The following is a 22971-nucleotide window of genomic DNA, read 5'->3' on the forward strand; positions in this document are numbered from 1 at the left end:
AACGATGGATGGCTCTACGGGCGGTGGTCTCAGGCAACCCTAACGTTCGTGCTGCGTACCGCTGACTCCGTCCATCCTCAACTAATGTAATAATACGGGCCACTTGCTCTGCTGTAATTGAGAGTTTGCAATGCTTTCAGTTTGAAAAAAGTAGAAACGCAACTGAAGAGGTCAATAAAATTATTTACTGTTGAGGTAAAGTTCATGTTGTTGTTTACACAAAGACCGAAGGGGATTAAACGAGGAATTTCTTCTCTATTTACAAGAAACTTTGGACCTTGATTCGATTAATTGTTCCCTGACAGGTTATGAAAATAATTAAAACTAATAATCTTTCCCCAAAATGTGATAAAACAAAAAATTAACGCTGTTTTCAAAGTGCGCCACTTTTTTTGTGGAGCAGTTTAGTTAGTTTCAATTACAGCTAACACTAACTTACAGCTCACTTTGAGTTCCAATTACAGCTAATGCTAACTTACAGCTTACGTTATATGAAATGTTTAAAGCTGACCTAACAATTCTATCATATTTACATTGCAATAATCTTTTTCTGATTTTTTAAATTCATAAAATTGTACCCAGTTATAATTATTTTTGAAATTAATATGTCTATTGTAAATATTTAAGCTAGTAAAAAATTTACCAATTTTCTTGATTGCTCAATTATGAAAGTTCACGACAGATTTTTCTGTTTTTTAAAGGACACAATATAATAATAATAATAATAATACACCAATAAAACTTTTTACAAAATATTATTTTAATTATACGTAAGCAGACATTACGAAAAAGAAACCAAAGAATCACTTTTATTTTCTCATGCCCTTTATCATAAAAGGGACTTTTGAACGGAAATTCAGACTTACCGAGTAAATCAAATGGGATTTGATTGTCTTACGTTATGTGATAGTGTCCCTAACCTGATACAAAAATTGAAAATCACAGGAAGTTTAAAAATGAATTTTAGAGTTGCCATCATGATTGGAAGTGTCAATAACCACTCAGTTGAAATCGGACAGTTTACTGAAAGAATTACTTTAAAATGGCTTCAGCGACTTTTTGTTTTGTTTTACACTTGGAATACTAATGGCATAGTTGTACATATTTTGGAACGTTTTATTACAAAAAAATAAAGTGACGGAAGTTTTGGGTGGGTTAGTACCTGTTCAGTTCAAAGTTTAGCCCTATTATTTATGTTGTACTGAGGAAGATTATTTATTATTGTCAAACTATCGTGATTAAAGTAAAATACAAAGTTTTATTTTTATCTATTTTTTTTTTTACGTTAAGGGATGTTTTTGGTAGCTGTAATGTTATGCAATTTTCATATCATAAAGTTGCAAAACAAAACAAAAAAATTCATGAATTATTACCTTTAGAACACACATAAATAAAAGAAAGTGTGTTAGTTAAGGTTCAAAACTAATAATTTAAAGAGAAAACTGCTGACTTAATTCTAACTTGTGACATTTCAGGAAATTGAGTGGGATCAACATAACTTAATAAGTTATAAAGGCTTGCATTTAGAATGATTGGTCATGACGCAAAAGCATTTAATAGAAGTTGTCATTGGTCCAACAATATCAGTCCTGAAGAAATGCTGCAGGAAGATTAATGAGAATTCACTCTAAAGGAAAACATTTCTTAAGATTTGCATTCAAGTCACGCTCTGGATCAAATGGTACTAAACTTTTCAAACCGTTTTAAAAGTAACTTTGTTTTTAAACGCGAACAACATTTTAGGACTGTTTATTTTGATGTGTATTAATAAAAAACTTATTTCAAAGGAAGTGAAAAACAAGTTAATACGTTATTTTTATAACTTGCTATTTAAGAGTAATAATAAAATAATTTTTGAGAATGACTTACTTATGTGGAGTCAACTTTACTCCTAATGTTACTCCCAAAAAAACAATCTTCTGCTTTTTAAACGTTAAAATTCAAATAATAATACTACAAAGGTGTTTTTTTTTTTTTTTTAATGATTTAAGGCGCGTCAACATCTGAGGTTATTAGCGCCCGGAGCATTTTTCAGTGCACATCCGGTCTCCGGACAGTGTACTCTTGTTACAGAAAATAGACCTTAAACCTGAACTATTCTAATTTCAAGAAGTCAGAGAAGAATCGGAGTAGCCTCTTTCTCCTCACCAACTCTTCAAAAACAAGTCTGATATTAGCCTGATTAAGTAGAGATGTCTTGTGAAACCGCAATGGACAACAACTAGGAATGATTGTGAAAGGCATAGCAACTCCCTAACCATAAATTTTTATATTGATGTATCTTTATTTTTGAACTTAAGCTCAAAAAGTTAATTATCAAATCCATTATCTCTAAAGCTTTATTACATCTATAAAATCTGAGTATTGTATATACTTTTTTTTAAAAAAAGATGGGTGAAGTGCAGGTTACGCACAATGTGCCGGATTCTCTCGCAGCCGACCGGCTAAAACACCCCCCTACTGCCAGGCCCAGCCTGGATTCGCTTAGTTTTACGTATATACTAAAAGTAAAGTAAAGTAAAGTAAAGTAATTGCCTATTTTTTCAGGCGGGCTTTACGTCCCAAACACCAGTTAGGTGTCGCGGACGGAGGCGTCTAGCATACTTTACTGTAAATTTCTTTTATTAACCATTAAATAAAATTAAAGGCCTAATCGAATCCAGTACCACAATACATATTAGCTTTACAGGACTCGCCTCTAACCGCTCGGCTACCGTGGCGCCTTTATTGTACATACTATTGCTGAGGTTTAGTTTTTTTTTAGTCTTAATAATGGGCCCTGCAAGTTGTAAACTGTTAAAAATCACAGACCTAAACATTAGGTGAACAAAGTGCTTAATCCAGATAAAAGACCTCGAAGTACCTAAGCAAAGAAGAAAACGACATCGTAATGAAAGCGTATTTCTTCGTAGTACCCAGCAAGAGCCATGAAAAACGAAATTCCTTCAAGAAAAATGATTCAAAAGAAGACTATTTGATTTAAATTTCCGTGGTTGCTTAGTTACTTTCTCAATGATCGAAGGGAAACAGGAAATCAAATGTAATTAATGAATAAAATTTTCAGATGCTTCCTACATTGCCAAAAGAATGTTTAAGATGCTAGTTAAGATGTGATAGTGGCTGAATGTTTATAGTGGCTTGTCAAGCTCGAGGGGAACTGTTTATTGCGGGCTAATCATTGGAATAAATATTTGAAATTGGCTTTTCAAGTTCATAATAGCAAGTATTTTAATTAAAACTTCATTCAATGATTCTCATAATGTTTTCATTTTTTAGTTGAAGATGATCTTGAATAAAAGTTTACCTAGTAATACAAGAAATTACTTTTATAAACAAAAACTTTAGTAAATTAAAGTATTGGTAAAGAGTTTTTGAAACAATGGCTCAGTTGATTTTTAAAAAAATCTGGCGACGAAAGCAGAAAATAAATTTGATGAATGACATTACAAAGTAAACACCTGGTAGTAAATTGCACGTCAAAAACAATTTTCACTTAAAATGTTCTCAGCACTAAGCGCAGAGAATAACACATGCTACTCCGGGAATAAAAAACAAAAAAGTTGTTTGTAAAAAATTAAGTAACTTAATCAGAAAAGGGTTTAGCTGAGTTGTTAGAGAATTCTGTAACAATTTTGTAAGCAGTCGCACCACTAAGTGGAAAAGATTCTTTAGTTCTTGTAGCTTGAGACTTAAAGTACGCATTCCTGGACAGTCGTTGCCAGGAAAAAGTCCCAAGTAATTGATAATGTTGTCTGAAAAATAAAAGTGCAAAATTTTCAATTATCATCCAAATCACAAACGTAAAAGAACGCCGGAAAAAATGTAACCATTTTGAATGAAGATTGTCGCATCATCAAGTACAATAATTTTGAAAGTATGGCAGCGAGAACTAGGAAGAATACTACGGAACTACAGATTAGAGGCTAAGATGTACTGGGTTCGATTTGTGGTCTAGGTTTGGAATTTTATTTAATGGGTTAGTGTTTATATATAGTAAAGTACGTTATGAATTTATGTTAGCTTTTAGTGACTGTAAAAATATTAGATTAAGGATTCAAATTAGAGAGGAATCGGTCTAAATAAAAACAATAACTCGTCTTTTTGGCCAACGTTTCGACAAATATATTGCGTTCTTCAGGGAACAGGTTGGTTGAGTTACAGAAAACTGGGTTTACAGAACACTAGTTACTGTTTTCTGTATCGCCCTGTAAAAAGCAATATATTTGTCGAAACGTTGGCAAAAAAAGACCGAGTTGTTATTTTTTATTTGGACCGATTCCTCGCTAATTTGAATCCTTAATGTCAAGTACGTTAGCTAGACGCCTCCGTCCACGGCACCTAATTTGGTTATTGGACGTAAAAAAAAACCCTTGAGAAAAAGTAGGCATTACTTTAGTTTGTACTTTTTGTTTACTATAAATGAGAAATTTAAATTTTGTAATGACGTTTGTCATGTTAAAATAATTAGGAAGTCAGAATGCTTGGAAAATTTCAGGAAGTCGTCTGCAAAAAAAACAAATAAGCGTACTCTAACACTCGAAAGTAGCGAGTTTTTGGCTTAATATTTTCTGTTCACTCCACAAAACGTAGACCGTGTGCTGAAACATGTTATTTTCAGGCGATTTACGATCACAATGCTTAGTTTCTCGAGTAAGTAAGCATTGTTACATCCACTGCAATCATTTTCTCCAGTAGGTAAAAGTAATTTAACCACATATAACTACAAGTTATAGTAGTATAACCCGTTGCCAACATTATTGACCATTAAAAATAATGCCAAGTATCAAAGTTTATATAAAATTTTCACACTTAATAAAGAGCTAAAATAAAATTTTACTAACGCATGATTTCGAACCTCAAACGTGTGAGTAAGTATAACAAGAAACCTTCAAAATAGCCAGTTCAGAAGTTTATTACAGATTCCAATACTAACCACTTCGGAGTTTACTTCACGAGACGATAGTTTTCCTGAAGATTAAGTGTACCAAATTTGTAACGCGGTAGGAATCTAAAATATAAACTCTATCGCCTATACTTTATTTTGTTTTGAATAAAAAGTTCTTATTATAAAGATAAAAAATTGCCATCTTTATTTTTATATAAAATTAATAGCTAAGTTAAACCAGTTTATGTGTATTATTTACATAGTTTTGTGATAAATTCAGTTATGATAAAAAAAATCTATCTCAAGTATAAAGACGAGAAGTAGTAAGTTGTAACAATGGAGAAAATGTACGATAGTTTTTGATAAACTGCAAGAGTTTATGCCAAATAAAATTGTATTAATAAAAGGTTTATTTTAACTTTGCTACGTATAATTTTGTAGACTAAAGATAGACTAGTAGAGTATGAAATATTTCTTATCTGTACGAAAACTTATATAAAAATGAAAGAAATAAAAGTGGTGAAGAACTGAACCGACTTGATTCATTTCAAACATCAACAAATTGGACAACAGTCTAGACAACCGTGTACGGGAAGGATATTTACTGATGATAAAGTAGAAAGGGAAAATTAATTGGAAAACAAAATCTGGACTGTTTACTTTGAAAAAATTCCTTTCAGGGACGAAAAATCTTCTTAAGGTGGATAACTCTTGCATTAGTGACTATGTCTTAGAGGGATCTACCACACTTTGCACTCCGTTCAGGGCGAAATAAAGCCAGGGTATCTCTTTGATTCCCTCAGGGAGTTATTCAATTCTTTAACATAAATATGTGTACTTACTAATCACTAGCCAACCAGAAATAAGATCACTTACCTGGAAAACATAAAAAAAAAGCAAATTAGAAAATAAAATAAGGAAAAATTACAATGTGATCTTGAAAATTTTTGAAAAAATAAAAAAACATACAAAAGAACGTAATGAAAAGATCAAAAATCTAGTTGCAAAATATCAGACTTTCTGCCTGTATTTCCATTTCTAATTAATATGTAGAATAAATAAATAGAAAAACAGAATTTTATTAAAGCTCTAGAAGATGGCAGGCCTGTACATTTTACCAGAATACTTATTTTTTGTGAAGAGGCTGAACCCCACGACAAAAATCGATAAAAATAAAAAAAATTCCTACCCTTATATAAAGAGGGTCATTCAATAAGTAACGAGACAAATTATTATTGCTCAAAAACGGTTTATTGAATCAGTACAAAACTTTGGTTACTTTTCAACAAAGTCCCCAGCAACACTTATACCCTTGTCCCATCTTTCTGCTAATTTGTAAATGCCCTTGGCATAAAATTCTTTGGGTTGATCTCGAAGCCACTTTTGCACCTGATTTTTTACCTCTTCATTGGATCGAAAATGTATCCCTCGTAGACCATCTTTAAGGGGTCCAAACAGATGGAAGTCTGATGGGGCGAGGTCGGGGCTGTTGGGGGGATGTGGAAGGATCTCCCATCCAAGTTTCTGAAGTTTTTCTTTCGTCAGCTGTGCCGTATGTGGACGGGGGTTGTCATGAAGCAAAATCACGCCTTCAGTCAAGAGCCCACGGCGTTTCGTTCGAATTGCAGATCTTATCTTGTTTTCCAGCATGTCACTGTAGTACAGGCTGTTGATTGTTCTTTGGCCTTCAAGAAAATCACAATAAATTGGCCCCTGAAAATCCCAGAATACTGTAAGCATGACTTTACCGGCAGATGGCTGGGTCCTGAATTTTTTCCGAATGGGAGAAGTGGCATGCTTCCACTCAAGGCTCTGTCGTTTTGACTCTGGCTCATAGTGGTGGATCCATGTTTCATCACACGTTACAATTCTTTTGAAAAAACCTTCTCCTTCAGTCGAATATCGATTTTTCAACTGTTGACTGATTTGAAGCCGGGTTTCTTTGTGAGCGTCCGTGTTTCTTTGTCTGGGCACCCATCTCGCACAGGTTTTCTTGTACTGCAGCTTGTTGTTAATAAAGTTATGGACAGTTCCAACACTTGCGTTTAATTTTTCACTTATCAGTTCAACGGTGATACGCCTATTGTCCCGAATTAACGCTTCGGGAAAGTCCCGACTTCGATCGGTCGTCAGAAACTTTTGTACGGCCACTTTGAAACTGTTCTACCCATTTGTAAACGTTCGAACGATTCAAACAATTGTCTCCGTACACTTTTAACATTCTTTTGTGGATTTTACTACCTTTCTCACCTTCCGCGACTAAAAATCTGATCACGGCACGTTGTTCTTCCACGGTGCAATTCTCGAGCGGACTCGCCATCGTTAACTGAGTAAATTTGAGGTTATGTTTACAAAATATAATTGAACAGCTGATCAGATGTCATCGCAAGGTTGCCAACTTTATGTCCTGAAAGTTTCATACGGATCAATTTAGCTGTTTTTGAGCAGTAGCAATTTGTCTCGTTACTTATTGAATGACCCTCGTATATACAACAATGCAAGAAATACGCCATAAATAATTAAAAAGAACAGTTGATTTTGCATTTTTTTAGCCGATTTTTTAGGTCAGACGTCACAAATGACTAAATCGAGTTAAACAGAATCAAGTATTTAATAATCAAGAAATTGGATAATTTTTCCAGGCGGCTTTATAAATTAATAATTAAAGATATTCAATAATAATTCTCCTTAGCTTCCAAAAATCTATTTTTTTGTGAACAAGACTGAACAAAAATTATGCCTTCAGCGTTCATATAGCCAAAATATAATTCTGACGGCGATAAATAATAGCTACCAATACTCCAATACTTCTGAAGGAAATGACGAACATAATTATCTAGAAAGCAGCAGTTTTGAAAACACACATCTCGAATAATGAAGCGAAAACTAGTTGCGATTATATGAATATATCATATGCAACAAATGTTTTAAATTCATTAGATTCGTTTACCTAAAATCTAATTTTAAATATTTTTTTTTTCAAAATTAGATAGAAAACTACAAAATGAAATGCTAAACGCGTCATTATAATCTAACATTTTTGGTTCAAAAACTTCTGAAACAAAGATAGGACATACACTTAGTAGCTGTTATAACAGTGTATTACAAGAGTTATTGGTTTCATTGAGGATTGACTTTTGGACCATCATGAAACCACCTCTGTGTGCTGAGATCCACTCACTAATCGGGAAATCAGTTCTTAGATGTAAAATAACAATTTCTTTCCAGCAGAATGCGAGGTAAAAAAAAAAAAATATAACTCTCGATCGACTGCAACATTGCGGAACTGTGGCACAATAAGGCAAAATGTCATCATATCTCACTTCATTCTGAATATCGAAGCAAAAATACGAATGGATTCATTTTCATTTGTTTGTTCTTTTGAATGTATATAAATTGCTATTAACTGTATGTATCATCAATTCCACCGTATACTGTTGCCTATTGTACCATAAATTTACAGACTGAAAACAAATATAAATGCTTGCACAGATATAAACTGTTTACAAATGTAAATATGAATTGAGACTTTTCAAAAACGTGGCCACGTGACCCCGGTTACACACTACTATTGGTACTGCCTACGATTTTTATAAAACATCAATAACAATTGTTGTGTAATGATCATAGTTTTTTGTGGAGTGAATTATTGATCCAAATGGGAGAAAAATTATAGCCAATTTCATTAATAATTCTATAATATAAAGGTTATACAAATTATTACTGAAATTGGCAACAATTTTTCTTCCTTTAGGATCAATAAAAATATTACCAAAACAAAAAAAGAAATCCTACAGTTTGAAAGAAGATGTATTGACTGAAATAATATTTCCACTCTAATGAGGAAATTTACTCAAAATCTAATGAGTAAGTAATTTCAAACGAAAACGATGTCCTTATTTGAAAAAAAGAGAATCCGAAAGATATGCTTTCTCTAATCTACAAAAGAACCTAAAATTTCTAAATATTTAAGATACGTTGAAAAGGTTTTTCACATTATTAGAGCAATCTTATTTCTTCCAAATCCAGTCTAAGGAAAATAAAGTAATTTTTATTTTTTACTTCTGAAGTATTTTATCTATTTCTTTTGGTTGAATTTCGCCACGAAGACAACATGTAGAGAATAATGCAATATAGCATCATGTCTACAAGTATTTCTTTCATGCCATGAGTCAGATAAATTAATAACATTATCCATGTTTATCGTACATGAAGCATATCTGCTACATGTAGACATATTTAATTATACAGGGTGTCCCAAGCTATATGGATAACGACTTTTTCTCAGAAACTAAGATAGCTAGAAAAAAAACTAAAAAATACGTGTCCCCTTAGTTTTTTGTTAGAAATCCAAATTTAATTTGTAAATTTTTTTCGGTGCTTCCAGAAGCGAGATACAGGCACCAACTTCATTTTTTCAAACGGGAAGGTGCGGTTTTTATTTCAGAAATAGATTCCTCTATTTTTTTAAAGAAAAATTTACTTGAACGGTTTTTTTCTGAGAGCGATATTTTACAAGTTATGAATGAAAACATGATTCTTATAAGAAATTTCAAAATAATAATATTATAACGGTTTTTTGTTAGAATAAGAAGAAAAGTATTAATACTCCTCATTAATGTTACAGATCATGCTCGAACTGGCCTCCACCATTAGAGATGCACAGACATGCTCTTTCTTGCCAATTGTCCCTTACTGCCAAAGAAATAGATTCGGCTTTAACCGACTAACAGGTATCTATTATTCTCTGCTTTAGTTCATCTACAAATGCAATTCCGGCTTGATTCTGATACACCTAGATTTAGAAATGCTTTTAGGTAAGCAGAAATAAGGAAAGAAAGAAAAAAGTTATGAATAATCACCTTGTTTTTCAGGTATCCCCAAAGGAAATAGTCCATAGGTGTCAAATCCGGTGAACGAGGTGGTCACTGGAATCGTCCCCCGTGTCGATATAATACCATCAGGCATGTAAAGAGATTTCTCGATAGGCAATTTGATGGGCGTGTTATATCGACGGGGGACGATTCCAGTGACCACCTCGTTCACCGGATTTGACACCTATGGACTATTTCCTTTGGGGATACCTGAAAAACAAGGTGATTATTCATAACTTTTTTCTTTCTTTCCTTATTTCTGCTTACCTAAAAGCATTTCTAAATCTAGGTGTATCAGAATCAAGCCGGAATTGCATTTGTAGATGAACTAAAGCAGAGAATAATAAATGCCTGTAACTCGGTTAAAGCCGAATCTATTTCTTTGGTAGTAAGGGGCAATTGGCAGGAAAGAGCATGTCTAGCATCTCTAATGGTGGAGGCCAGTTCGAGCATGATCTGTAACATTAATGAGGAGTAAAATTTATAATAAAATAGCACTTTTCTTCTTATTTAGTCAAAAAACCGTTATAATATTATCATTTTGACATTTCTTATAAGAATCATGTTTTCATTCATAACTTGTAAAATATCGCTCTCAGAAAAAAACCGTTCAAGTAAATTTTTCTTTAAAAAATAGAGGAATCTATTTCTTAAATAAAAACCGCACCTTCCCATTTGAAGAAATGAAGTTGGTGCTTGTATCTCGCTAATGGAAGCACCGAAAAAAATTTACAAAGTAAATTTGGATTTCTAACAAAAAACTAAGGGAACACGTATTTTTTAGTTTTTTTCTAGCTATCTTAGTTTCTGAGAAAAAGTCGTTATCCATATAGCTTGGGACACCCTGTATATTAAAGCAATTTTTATTTTAGTCAAACCTTCCCTTTTTTTTAAAGTTTGTATATGACTGAGAACTTTTATTTGTATATTCAGATAATAATAGTTCCCAAATGTTTGAATATGTAAAACGATCTAAAGTTTATACATCCATATTACTGAATCTACCTGTTTAGTCCTGTTAATTATTGGATTGACCTATTATGGACTTCACCCTTCGAAATAATCGATAAAAAACAACTAAAGTCTTGTCAAATCTATGAGGCTGACCTAATTCTTGAATAGGCTGTTTTATAATTCATTTAGTTAGTGTTTTTCATGAATATACAGAACTCTGAAGGGCAGTACTAATTGCTTAAAATTTAAATTTTAAAAAAGGTGCTGATCCACTCCATTTTAAAATCATCTTTTTCTGAAAAAATTCCGGTCTATAATAGAAAATAATGACAGTGATCAGGTGCAGCCATGCAGCTGATCCGCAAAACTAAGTTCTATTGGAGTACTGGGTTCCATTACTGGGTAATCGGACATGTCCTTCGATTTTATTTAATATGTTAAATAATTTGAAAAGAAAAGTAATAAAATAATCTGAGAAAAATGTTCTCTTAAGAAACATTCCCAAGAAAAAACATAGATCAGGGCATGTACGAAGTTAAAGGCCAAATATCTATCCATATTTTCAGCGTATTAGTCACTCCCTAGTAACATAAATGTGGTCTGTAGTATTTACTTAAGTCAAACGAGAGTCAGACAAAAGGGAAGCGAACAGAAGAAAGGTTAACATAAGGCAATATTTTCAAGAAACCTACTTAGGGAAATATGTACATAACAAAGGCTCTACCGTTGGAAAAGCCATTCAGAGAGAATTCTCAAGTGTAAATAAAAGGAGCACAACATTTGAGAAACAAAATTGTTTCACATCTGTAGAGAACTCAGCATAAAGACAGAAATTTTAATACCACTGATATGTTTGCTAAATAAATTGTATCCATAATAGTGTAAGGAAATAAGGAAATCAACAGATTTCCATTTTCACTTAACACTCTTAAGTCTTGCGACTTGGAATTGCTGAAAATTACCTTAAGAAATAATAAAGTGTCCCTGGACCGACTGCAGGATATTCTCCAATCAGTTATCTCTGTAAAGAACAGCAACAATGCCTTGGGGAAAGAATTTAAGGGCTTACTATCTTTGGCAGGTGTGGTTATAGTGAAGATAAACTTGAAACTGAATGGGGGACCTTTTAATATAGAACCTTTTAGAGGATTAGAATAGGAGAACAGGATACTGTAGAATCTGCGGTATCTTTGCTTGATTATTCAGGCAAGAAGATTATTGAATGGTTTGGTTGAATATATAATGAGAAACTATTCCAAGAATTTTGAATTGCAGGGGAGGGATATGGTACTTCATAGTACTCCAGAGTTTGATGCTGTCCAGATCCAAGTCCAAATCGTTATAAAAACGTTATTGATTAACAGTCTGGTCTTGTTGTCTAGGAGTTTTTTTAGTTGTCTGTTAAAGGTTAAAAAATGAATTGAAGGCGAAACGATCTTTTAAAGAAAGAAACTTCAAGGAGAAAATGAGCAAAAAGAACTAGCCAAAACGTTAGAAAAAAGAAGAGATTTTTAGAGAAATTAGAAATAGAAAAAGGTTGAACAAGAACGTCTACCAAACCACATTATGAAGAAATGATCGTTACTATGAATTACGAGTACTTTTAAATTTACTAAACAACAAATCAAGCAATGGTATAGCAATGCAATAATCTATTGCAACAATGGTATAGCATTTATAGCAAAAATATAAATAAATAGAAACCAAAGATTTGTGAGAAATCAATAGTGAATGTTCACATTGTGGCGAACAACAAACAATGAAAGGAAATATTGCTTACATTTGCAACATATAAAAAATCTTTTTCATTTTTTTATATTTGTTGGAAGGAAAGAGAAAATGGAGTAGATGTGAAGGAGAGTTGGTTGCATAAACCAGAGTATAAAAGTAAACTAACTCCTAGAAACTCAGAACTTAATAAAACCCCCAAACAGTGTGGGCGAATTAATCAGAAATATTTCCATATGAAAGAGGCTGGGCGGTTTTATGATGGGAAATTTTTTTAATATAAAACCAAACCACTTTTAGGTACTTAAAAAAAAAAGGCAATGATTGGTTATTAAAAAAGAACAAAATTCAAGGGGTTTTAAGGCAAAACAGCGCCCTTATTTCACTATAAGTCAAAAAATTAAAAATTCCTTATGAAACAAGTTAAAATCAAAGTATTAGAATTTAGCTTAAACAATAATGAACTGGTTAAAACAATGCTTATACCAACTGTTGTAATTTTAAATTCACAATTTGGGCATAAAACTTGTTAATTTTTTTTTAAAAAATCTGCCACTGAAATTTGCAACTGCAACAACTGTTGCAACAAGTAAATGTGGGGCAATGATTACACTAGGTCAGGATTATCTGAGCGGAGAAAGAGGCGACCCCCAGTGGTGTTACTCCATTATCGTGAACAGTTATTATTCTGCTCTCATGAACAGAGTAGATCTCGAGACTATCTTCTCTTCAATCTCCTAGCAGCAGTAGGAAGATAAGTATTCGATTAAAAAGGATTAGGATGGGCTGCTATAGAGAAATAAAAATTTGAGAAAACGAGTTTCATCGCAAGATGAAAGAGATTTTGATGGCATTAAGGAGTGTGAGATTTGACAAGGATAAACAAAAGCATTAAGAATTGTTTGAAGTATTTTTGAGAACAATGACTGGATGCGTTGAGAGCTGGAAGAACGTTTCATTCGATTCCCATACTTCGATGCCGAATGACTAAATAGGTCGGAGTAACAGTAGGTATAAGAGTCTTTCGTTATGTTTCGAGCGTGTGGGAGTTTGGTAGATGAAGATTGGAGGTAAGATGTTTTGTTTAAGAGTAATTTTGATTTCATAACGTTAGTTTTGATTCGCCAGTCCTGTATGTGGTCGAAGTGCATCTGAAGAGCCCTTGCAGTGGTACGAAGATCGGAATGTGGAGATAGGATTGCAGCGTCATCAGCAAAGGTGGAATTCGCTAGAAACTAAACTTAAAAATGTACTCCTCTTAAATAAATGTAAAGGAGACAGCAGTTACTACATTTTGCCTGTGTTTTATTAATGGAACTCAATGATAAGGTAGTTGGCGATCCCTAAATTCCGTCTCCATTAAACTTGTACGGAAGTCAAACAAAACCGAGCTCCCATATTATCCCTAAAACTCCCAAAAAATGTTATTTTCAGTAAAATTCTTCACATAAAAGTCTGACGTGAACACTTAAAATTTTCTTACTATATTCTTACAGTTTTAAAACTTTTACATTTTGTCAAAATCAGATATTTTAAAGATATTTAATTTCTTCCCTCCTCAAAGAAAGTTAAAAAAAACAAAAGGAATTTCCCTTTAAAAAATTCAATTCAGAAGTACTCCTGCTTGAGAGATTTCGAAGGGTAAAGTGACTATCAGGTTACCTGCTAGGACCTAATCGAACAATGAAGTTTCAACTTTCGATTTTTCGCTTTTGCGTTTTCTTTCAAACATCACCCACACAGAAACAACCTTCTTCTGCGATAAACCACTTCTTCACGCTCAGAAGAAAGTGGATATTTCCGCTGGGAACTCAAAATTAAATGAAACGTTACTGCAATGCATTCCTTTATCTAGAAAGTAAAAATATGAAAGGTTCACTTGTATGCAGTAAGTAATTTGTGATTAATGAAAATTCGATAAAGTTATTTTTTTTATAAAATATCGAAATTACTGTAAAATCGCATCAGTTCAAGTCGCTCGTTAAGTTTATCGATTAGACCAATATACACGCGACAATAGTAATATAATGTTTGAAATTTTTGATTTTGTGTCAATCGATGATCAATAATTCACTAACAAGATTTTTTTGTAACCTAGAAAAGATGTATTACTGGTTAATTTCAAATAGTGTTACAAGAGTTTTTGACTAGCAGCAAGAGAAACTGCACATGATTCAAGATACTGGATACTGGAGTTAGCACTTGTTGAGGCAAGACCCATTAAATCTTTTGAACAATCTTTTGATTATTTACAATTTTTGAGCCAAGCAGACCGGACAGCATAAGTACATTAATTGAGAGACGAATCGACACACACAACCAATCCGTAAAAACTACTTTTTCTTAACTCAATTCTGGCGAAGGAATCGTCTATATGACAGCTTTGGGACAGCCAAATATATAAACAATTAGTGCATTGTTAAAATACAAAAAAAAAAATAGTCATGAGGACCTTTTTTGGTGAAAGAAAAAACAGAAAACTGACAAATCGATTCAATAATGGGTCAATTATTGCAAAAGCTTAAATAAATGAAGCTTACAGGACCGACAGTGAAGCCCAAATTAATTATAAAACTTCAATTTTTGTTTTCTGAAATAAACTGTACAAATAAAAACATATCTCGTGAACACAGTTAGCTTGACATACACTACTTATTAAAACTGTCCGGTAGGACAGTTGTATAAGGGTTGATCATCAAAAACTGCACGAAAAAGCGTAACGTTGAAGAACACCCAACTTTGGCAATTTTTTTCTCTTTTTCTATAAAAGATAAAATTCCCAAATTTTCTTTATAATATAGGGCAAATCCTCCTTTATGATTTTATATTGTATTGCATGTATTTTCTGGCTCATTTTCAGGCTCAGAAAAATAAAAATATGTGTATATACGAGTATATATATTTTGTTGGGTGAGAATCTTCTTAGCGAATTGAAACGATCGAGATACCTAATCTCATTAGTAGTAATTATCTAATCAGGAGGAAGTAATCTCGTCCAAATGCATATTTGGATTGTTGCATAACAATCTCCAGTCATCAACTTTAAATCCAATTATGATTAACTACGGTACGACAATGTTGATTTGAACAAGATTATTTTGAAAAGAGGGGAGTATAGAAAATGAAAATAGACGAAAGAGCCACTGTAAATTCAAATTCCAGTTTAATAATTAACTTAATTGAAACTTACTCAAAATTATTAAAAATAAATAAAACAATAAAAATTAACGTTTTACTGAATAAATGACATGATATAATAAATACATTGCGAAAATAACAAAAGACAGCACACACTTGAAAAATTCAAATAATAGTTTTTGTAAAAAAAACGTAAACAAACAAAAATTATGTTTGTAAATAAATTTGGTATTTTACTAACCCAATAAGACCTCGCATTCTTTGTTACGGAGTCTGAAGTTCGTGTACGACCAAAGACCAATCATTTTAAAATTCTATCTAAAATCAATCTAATTATTTTTATTTATTTAATTTTAAAAATTCTCGAGGATAAAATTAGTTAATTTTTTCTAAATATTAATAGATTTTTTTTAACTAAAATAGATGCCAACATTTTGCAGAATTATGGAAGACTAATAAAGGTACCGGTCATTTTTTTAAAAAAAAAAATTGTTTAAGTAAAACCACCAGTGAGATCGTTTCAGTTCTGAAGAATAGTAATGAGTGCGAGGGTAAACACAATAAAAGGAGGGGAAATTTGGAGGTGACGGGGCGCATGCTCTATTGCCCCTCCTACCGATCTAGTAGCTAGATTACCCCACGCCTTCCACAATAGTTAGTATTCAAATTGTGTTTTAAATTAACTAATTTATCAATTTTTTTAGAAATTTATTAAACCCAAGGACGATCTTTTGAAAAAATATTGGATAATTTATTTATTACTAACAATATTAAATAAGGAAAACTGCTAATTCAGTGAATCTAATAAATAAGGCACGAGGGTCGTTTGAAAAGTCCGTGCAAAAATAAAAACTACTTAATTTTTTGGGGTAAACCTTTTTTATTTTTCAACATAGTCTTCTTTTAGGCTTATACACTTCGTCCAACGCTGCTCTAGTTTGTTGATCCCTTCCGAATAATAGGATTTGTCCAAGTCTGAAAAATAGCCATTCGTTTCTGCAATCACCTCCTCGTTTGAATAAAATCTTTTTCCCGCCAGCCATTTCTTCATATTGGGGAACAAATAGTAGTCCGAGGGAGCCAAGTCTGGAGAATAGGGGGGATGTGAAACGAGTTGGAACCCTATTTCTATTAATTTTGCGACCACAACTGCTGAGGTGTGAGCTGGTGCGTTGTCGTGATGGAAAAGGACTTTTTTGTGGGCCAATCGTGGGCGTTTTTCTTGCAGCTCGGTTTTCAAACGGTCCAATAACGATGAATAAAATGCACCTGTAATAGTTTTACCCTTTTCCAGATAGTCGATGAGGATTATTCCTTGCGAATCCCAAGAGACAGTCGCCATAATCTTTCCGGCCGAAGAAACGGTCTTCGCCTTTTTTGGCGCAGATTCCCTCTTGGTATCACATTGTTTAGATTGTTCTTTGGTCTCAGGAGTGTAGTGATGTATCCATGTTTCATCCACAGTGACGAAACGACGCTTAAAGTCCTGCGGATTCTTCTGGAACAGCTGCAAACCGTCCTTGCAACACTTCACACGATTTCGTTTTTGGTCAAGCGTGAGCAATCGCGGCACCTATCTTGCGGATAGCTTTGTCATGTCCAAATGTTGATGCAAAATATTATGTACCCGTTCATTCGAGATGCCCACAGCACTAGCAATCTCACGCACCTTCACTCTTGTGTCATCCATCACCATATCATGGATTTTATCAATGATTTCTGGAGTAGTAACCTCAACAGGGCGTCCAGAACGTTCAGCGTCACTTGTGCCCATATGGCCACTCCGAAAATTTTGAAACCACTTATAAACTGTTCTAATCGAAGGTGCAGAGTCATCATAATGTTTATCAAGCTTCTCTTTAGTCTCCTCAGGCGTTTTGCCTTTCATAAAGTAGTGTTTAATCAACACACGAAATTCTTTTTCGTCCATTTTTTGAAAATCATTCGACTTCCTCGATTCAAACGAATGCCAAACACAAAGAAATCTGGCTGAAACTTGGTGTGTGTTCTTCCAAGAGATGCTACTAACTAAACATAACCTCGATACGCGCCAGTAGTGCTATCTCTCTGACTTTGCACGGACTTTTCAAACGACCCTCGTATACCACCTAATAACACAAAGTTTTACAAAGACATTTAGTTTTCAGTTCAGTTTCAGTCGAACTGTTTTACTAAATACTAACTGAAACGGAGACGGAGAAGTGACAGTAACATTAATGAAATATTTTATTTCATTTCAGTTTAAAGAATCCCCTGTGTGCAACAAAAGCTTCAATGCAATTAGTTCTGAAAGTCTAACTCAAACATGTACATCTTCCGTTGTGCACCAAGAAGGTTACCGATTTAGTAAGAGTGTTAATGAGATTTCACGAAAATTCTCCTTAATTGCACTGCAAACATTATGGAGACTCTTTACAAAGAAAAAAATCTTGCACGACATCTGTAGATGGACAAATCCACTTCCAAAACAAAGAACATATTAAGCAGTACTTATGGGTAGCCGAAACAATTCGGGATTAAACTATCCTATACAGATAACAGATCTTATATCAATCAGACCACCAACTATTGCTTCTTCAAAGCGATATAAAAGTCCAAAATTAACTGTACACCAATTTTATTATTTAATAAAAACAACTAATTTGACTGAAATAATTAATTAAATTACCTATTTCTCTAGGTCAGACAGCAAAAATAATGTTACGACTTATTTAAAAATGGTTAAAAACTGTTTGAACAGGACCATTGTACCAATCTACATTTCCTCGACATATATATTTTCATATAATATTATATAATGTTAAAATGACAGTTACTCTGAGCTGACTGATTTGTTATCAGTAATACTCCAGAAACAACTTTGTAAAGTACATATGTTCTGAAACCATCAACTGAAGTCCAAAAACAATAGCTAGAACAGGAGATTATTCTGAACGATTTCAGTAACCATGTTCAACTAACTAATCTTTATGCACTTATGGTGTTATATTTTATAGTAAGTGAATTCTAGAGAGACCTTTTTTATGATCAATAGTAGCAACAAATATGTCAAAATGCAATAACTGAAAACACGGCTCGGAATGATTCATGTTTGCATACCTACGACTGAACCAATAAGGTACTGCTTCGCTTCTGAGATTAAATACTTGTGCTCAACTTCGGCTATCAAATAGAAACTTTCAACAAAATGAAAACTACAACTCAGATCACAGACTGTAACGCTTAGATTTTTCCCTTCACTTATTAATTCCAATGAAGTACGATGAGGAGCAACCCAGTACAGTACTGTTATTAAAATATCTACATTCCCTTTTATAAGTTTTCATTGTTTTAAGTATAGCTTGTAACCAAGTGTGGAGTGGTAGGAGGCGTAACAACGCTCGCCTCAGTACGAAAAAGTTTGATGGAGAGGGGAGCACTCCGCTACTGGCTCTGATGTAGTACGTTTGTATATAGAAGTGCATGTGGAAAAAATTTATATCTCATACTATACCTAATTATCTAATCTATTATAATGATTTCTTGCTTACATTCTTTCTCTCTGTTTGTTGTAAATATATAATTTAAAAGTAAAAAGTGAATTATCGCATGAACTCAGCCCTTCTCACCCTAGCATAGCTGAGGATTTTAATCTACTTATAAGGACTGGTGAGTTATCTTTAACTATCTTTAATTGACGAATTTGAAAAAAATTCAGAACACCCACCAATAGGGCTTATAAATAGTGGCGCCCAACCTGAGGGGCTCGAGAGGCGAAAATTCATTTCTTGTAAGTAGTTATAATTTCTTTATTAGACAGTAAGTAATTAATCCTAAGAAAAAATTTATTTCATTATTAGTTTAATGTGAGAGATTTACATTTCTGTTAACTAATTTGAAAGAAAATTTAATTAAATTACAAGTATTCAGTAACATAAATTGTACTAGTAATAGAAAAAAAAAAAAAAATTTTTATCTGAGCGTAATTTTACCAAATTATAAAAATATAAAATAAAATAAAAAGTTAAAAATAATTATTTTATGTAGGAAAGTAAGAAATACTGATGCATTGTTGTTGTTTACTGTGCGAGAGTTCAAATGAGTTGCTTTTATCTATCAAAACCAGTATTGTGATCTCTTACTACAACTACATTAACCAGTTGATATATAAATAATCACTAGCTTCAATAAACATCAGAAAATTCTGAATAAATCAATAGAAATCTATTGAAATGTTATCTTGAAATTAATGTAACAAAATTGAATTTTGAAAATTTAAATTATTCTCATTTTCCTATTTCTTCAGTATTTTCGTATTCCAGAACTAGTTTTATTAAGGCTTAAACCATTAAAATAACTCAACTAGGAAAAAAAAAAAAAAAAAAAAAAAATTTTAAGACGCTAGATAATAATTACTTTAATTTATCCAGCATATGGGGTTTATTCTATAATTATCTAAGAATTTTGATGGTAACAAACTAGGTAAATGATTTATTTCTTATAAGTTATATTACTCTATTTTTCGATGTTCTAAGAGGAATCTTTTCCAATTTAGGTAACTCTCCTATAACTTCAAAGGAAAATATTTATTGTCACTTTTACCTAGACTAAATTTAGTTCATTAAGTGAATATTAGAAAGAAAAAAAAAAAAGAGATAAATATAAGAAAAATTGAGATAAACAAAACAATGAATATACTGAATGAAATAAACTGTTACTTAATTTTTGTTTTATTTATCGACTGATAACTTAGTTACCTAATTTATAGAATTTAATTCATCTTTCTTTGTCTATTCCTTAACAAATCTTAAATATATTTAACTTAAGGTATGGCTAATATCATTATGTATTTTTACTTACTACTATGCTTTTGTTCTAAACTATCTTGCATGAAGTATTGACATTGCTTTTTCCTTTGCTTAATTAATAATTATCACATACTTTGCATATTGATTTGCTTCTGATGTTCGCTAATGTACTATATACTTTATTATTTTATTATTTTCTTTGATTTAACTGTAACTATTTTATGCTTTATCTATTTTTTTTATTCATAAACAATGAAGAAGATTTTCTTATTTTAATATTAATTTAATGATTACAGGCTTTTAACTGACTTTATTCTTTGAATTATAATTATTAATTTTAAATTTTATTTCATTATTATTCCCTCGCAGAGAATTTTGTTCAATTATTTTCATTAATTGTATTTTTGTTCTTATTTCTTTCATTTAGTAAAATAAAATAAATTTTGTAAATAGTTTAAAGTTAAGAAGCTCTTAGAAAGAAAAACAAAATTAATCGAAGTAACACTATTTTTCATAGACAGACACACGTTTTATTTTTCTTAGTATTATTTGCATGAATCTGGAATGCTATTTTTTCATTTTTTTGGAATTTAGTTTGATCTATCTTTTCTTTTCTATTCAGTTCCTAACTTTTCCTTCCCACTTCTATAAGTACTACGAACCCTCGGCGAATGTCAACTGACAGTACACTCTCTCCTGAGGAACCTCATTTAAATTGGCTTTATTATTGGAAGAAAGAAGAATTACTGGAATTTAACAGGTGTTGGAATTTAGGGCCAAAAGACACAGTTGATAACCTTAGGGTTCGAATCAAAACATTTTTCTTAGAAAACCCTTGGCTTTGGACCGTAAGTTCTACCATATCTACTAAAGAACTCTATAAAATGCCACAACCAAAAGTTAATCCTAGTTTGAAGGAGGATCCGTCTCCTACAATATCCTCATATCCAACTGATTTTAGATTTCATTTCTTCAGTTCTTTAAAATTTGACAATACCACATCTCTCAGTGCTGAAGATTTTCTTTTACGAATCAATGAAAAAAGGAAAGCCTCCAAAATCAGTGAAGAGGAGCTACTGTTGTATCTACCAGAACTGTTCCAGGACACTCCACTCAATTGGTGTCGCCTTGAAATAGACAATTGGACACAATGGAATGACTTTGAGACAGCTTTCAGAGCTACCTTCTTTTCTTCCAACTATCAGGAGAAACTTAAAAAGGAAATTGAAAAAAGGACTCAAGGGGAGTATGAAAAGATCTTGGACTTTGTCATAAGTCTCAAAACATTAATGAAGAAATTAACTCACCCTTTGTCCGAACCCGAACAAATTTCTACCATCTATAATAATTTACTACCCAAGTACCAGCTATATATTAGGAAATCTGAGGTGACTTCCGTGGCACATCTGATGAGCTTGGGTCAAGAATTTGAAAGGATCGAAGATAGGGCGAAGACTTTTCGATCCCCACCTCCAGTGGATCGAAGTATGTTTCCTGAGGTTGCCTATAAACCAAGTCCTCTACCTAAAGTAAGTTCTAAGAAGATGTCTTCGGTTGCCTCAGTCCAACAGGCTTACCCAAAGCAACAAAGACCTAAGAAACCAAAAACCAAAAATAATGCCTCTACCAACTCTGCTAAAGAGGAAACAGGTATTACTGCAATAGAGAAGAAGAACGATGCTGATACCTCTTCTAAGATTGTCTGCTGGAATTGCCTTGAAAATGGCCACCGATATCCAGCATGTATAAAGACTAGAACTATTTTCTGCTATCATTGTGGGACTCGAGGCATAACCCGGAAACATTGCCCTAATTGCCATAAGGGACACTAAAGAGGGTCCAGTCTGAAGAGGTCTCCACTGGCCCTGATATCTTTCCCAATGACCTCAACCCACAACCACAACAGCAACATAGACATATATCTTCCCTCACTAAAGGTGAGGATCGCTTTTTCATATCGTTGAAAGTTGGAGGAATCTCTATACCTACACTGGTTGATACGGGAGCTAATCATTCTTATATAAGTACCGGAGGACTGGCTCTCATACCTTCGTCACAGATCAAAATAAGCAATATTATTCCTCACGAAGTTTCAGTCGCTAATGGGGGCAAGGAGATTGTCGAGAATGTAGTTGCCTTTATAGCCTTCATTCAGGAACGACAAGTTAAATTAAGCCTTACCCTGTTACCCACATTAACGGTACCTTGTCTACTGGGTATGGACTTCTTAAAATCGTTGGGGATAGTGATCGACACAGCAGCAGGCTTATGGTGGTTCAGAGATCAGCCAGAAAATACTTCATCCTTTTTAACCGAACCATCCTCCAGACCCTTTGAGGTTGCCGGCCTCAAACGACTAGCACCAGAGGAAGCAAAGCAGCTTGATTATCTTTTGGAAAAGGAAGTTGGAAGTATGGACAGTTCGATCGGGAAGACCAGGTTAACTGAACATTTTATCAACGTGGGAGATCACCCCCCAATTAAGCAACGAGCCTATCCTGTCTCTCCGGTAATTCAGGATGAAATAAATAAGGAAGTGGACAGAATGCTACAGGAGGACATCATTGAACCTTCTTATAGCCCATGGGCAAGTCCTGTGGTAATG

The 22971-nt window shown here is 33.1% G+C and overlaps 1 protein-coding gene across 13 annotated transcripts in view; it reads right to left on the bottom strand.

Annotated features, from left to right (window-relative positions):
* The window catches only part of cno (adherens junction formation factor afadin), a 382542-nt gene that overhangs the window by 92337 nt on the left and 267234 nt on the right, over positions 1 to 22971 (bottom strand). Inside the window, exon 1 of one of the 13 annotated variants that reach the window (XM_074115033.1) lies at positions 15821 to 16088. The exons of the other annotated variants lie outside the window; for them this stretch is intronic. Within the exon in view, the coding sequence (XP_073971134.1) occupies positions 15821 to 15884 (64 nt within the window). The 5' untranslated portion in view covers positions 15885 to 16088. Of the gene's footprint in view, positions 1 to 15820; positions 16089 to 22971 lie in introns of those variants that run through there. 13 annotated transcript variants of the gene reach the window in all.

The sequence above is a fragment of the Rhodnius prolixus genome, unplaced genomic scaffold (genome assembly GCF_049639745.1).
Source record: "Rhodnius prolixus isolate KJV_2025 unplaced genomic scaffold, Rpr scaffold_1, whole genome shotgun sequence".
In the NCBI taxonomy this organism is placed as follows: domain Eukaryota; kingdom Metazoa; phylum Arthropoda; class Insecta; order Hemiptera; family Reduviidae; genus Rhodnius; species Rhodnius prolixus.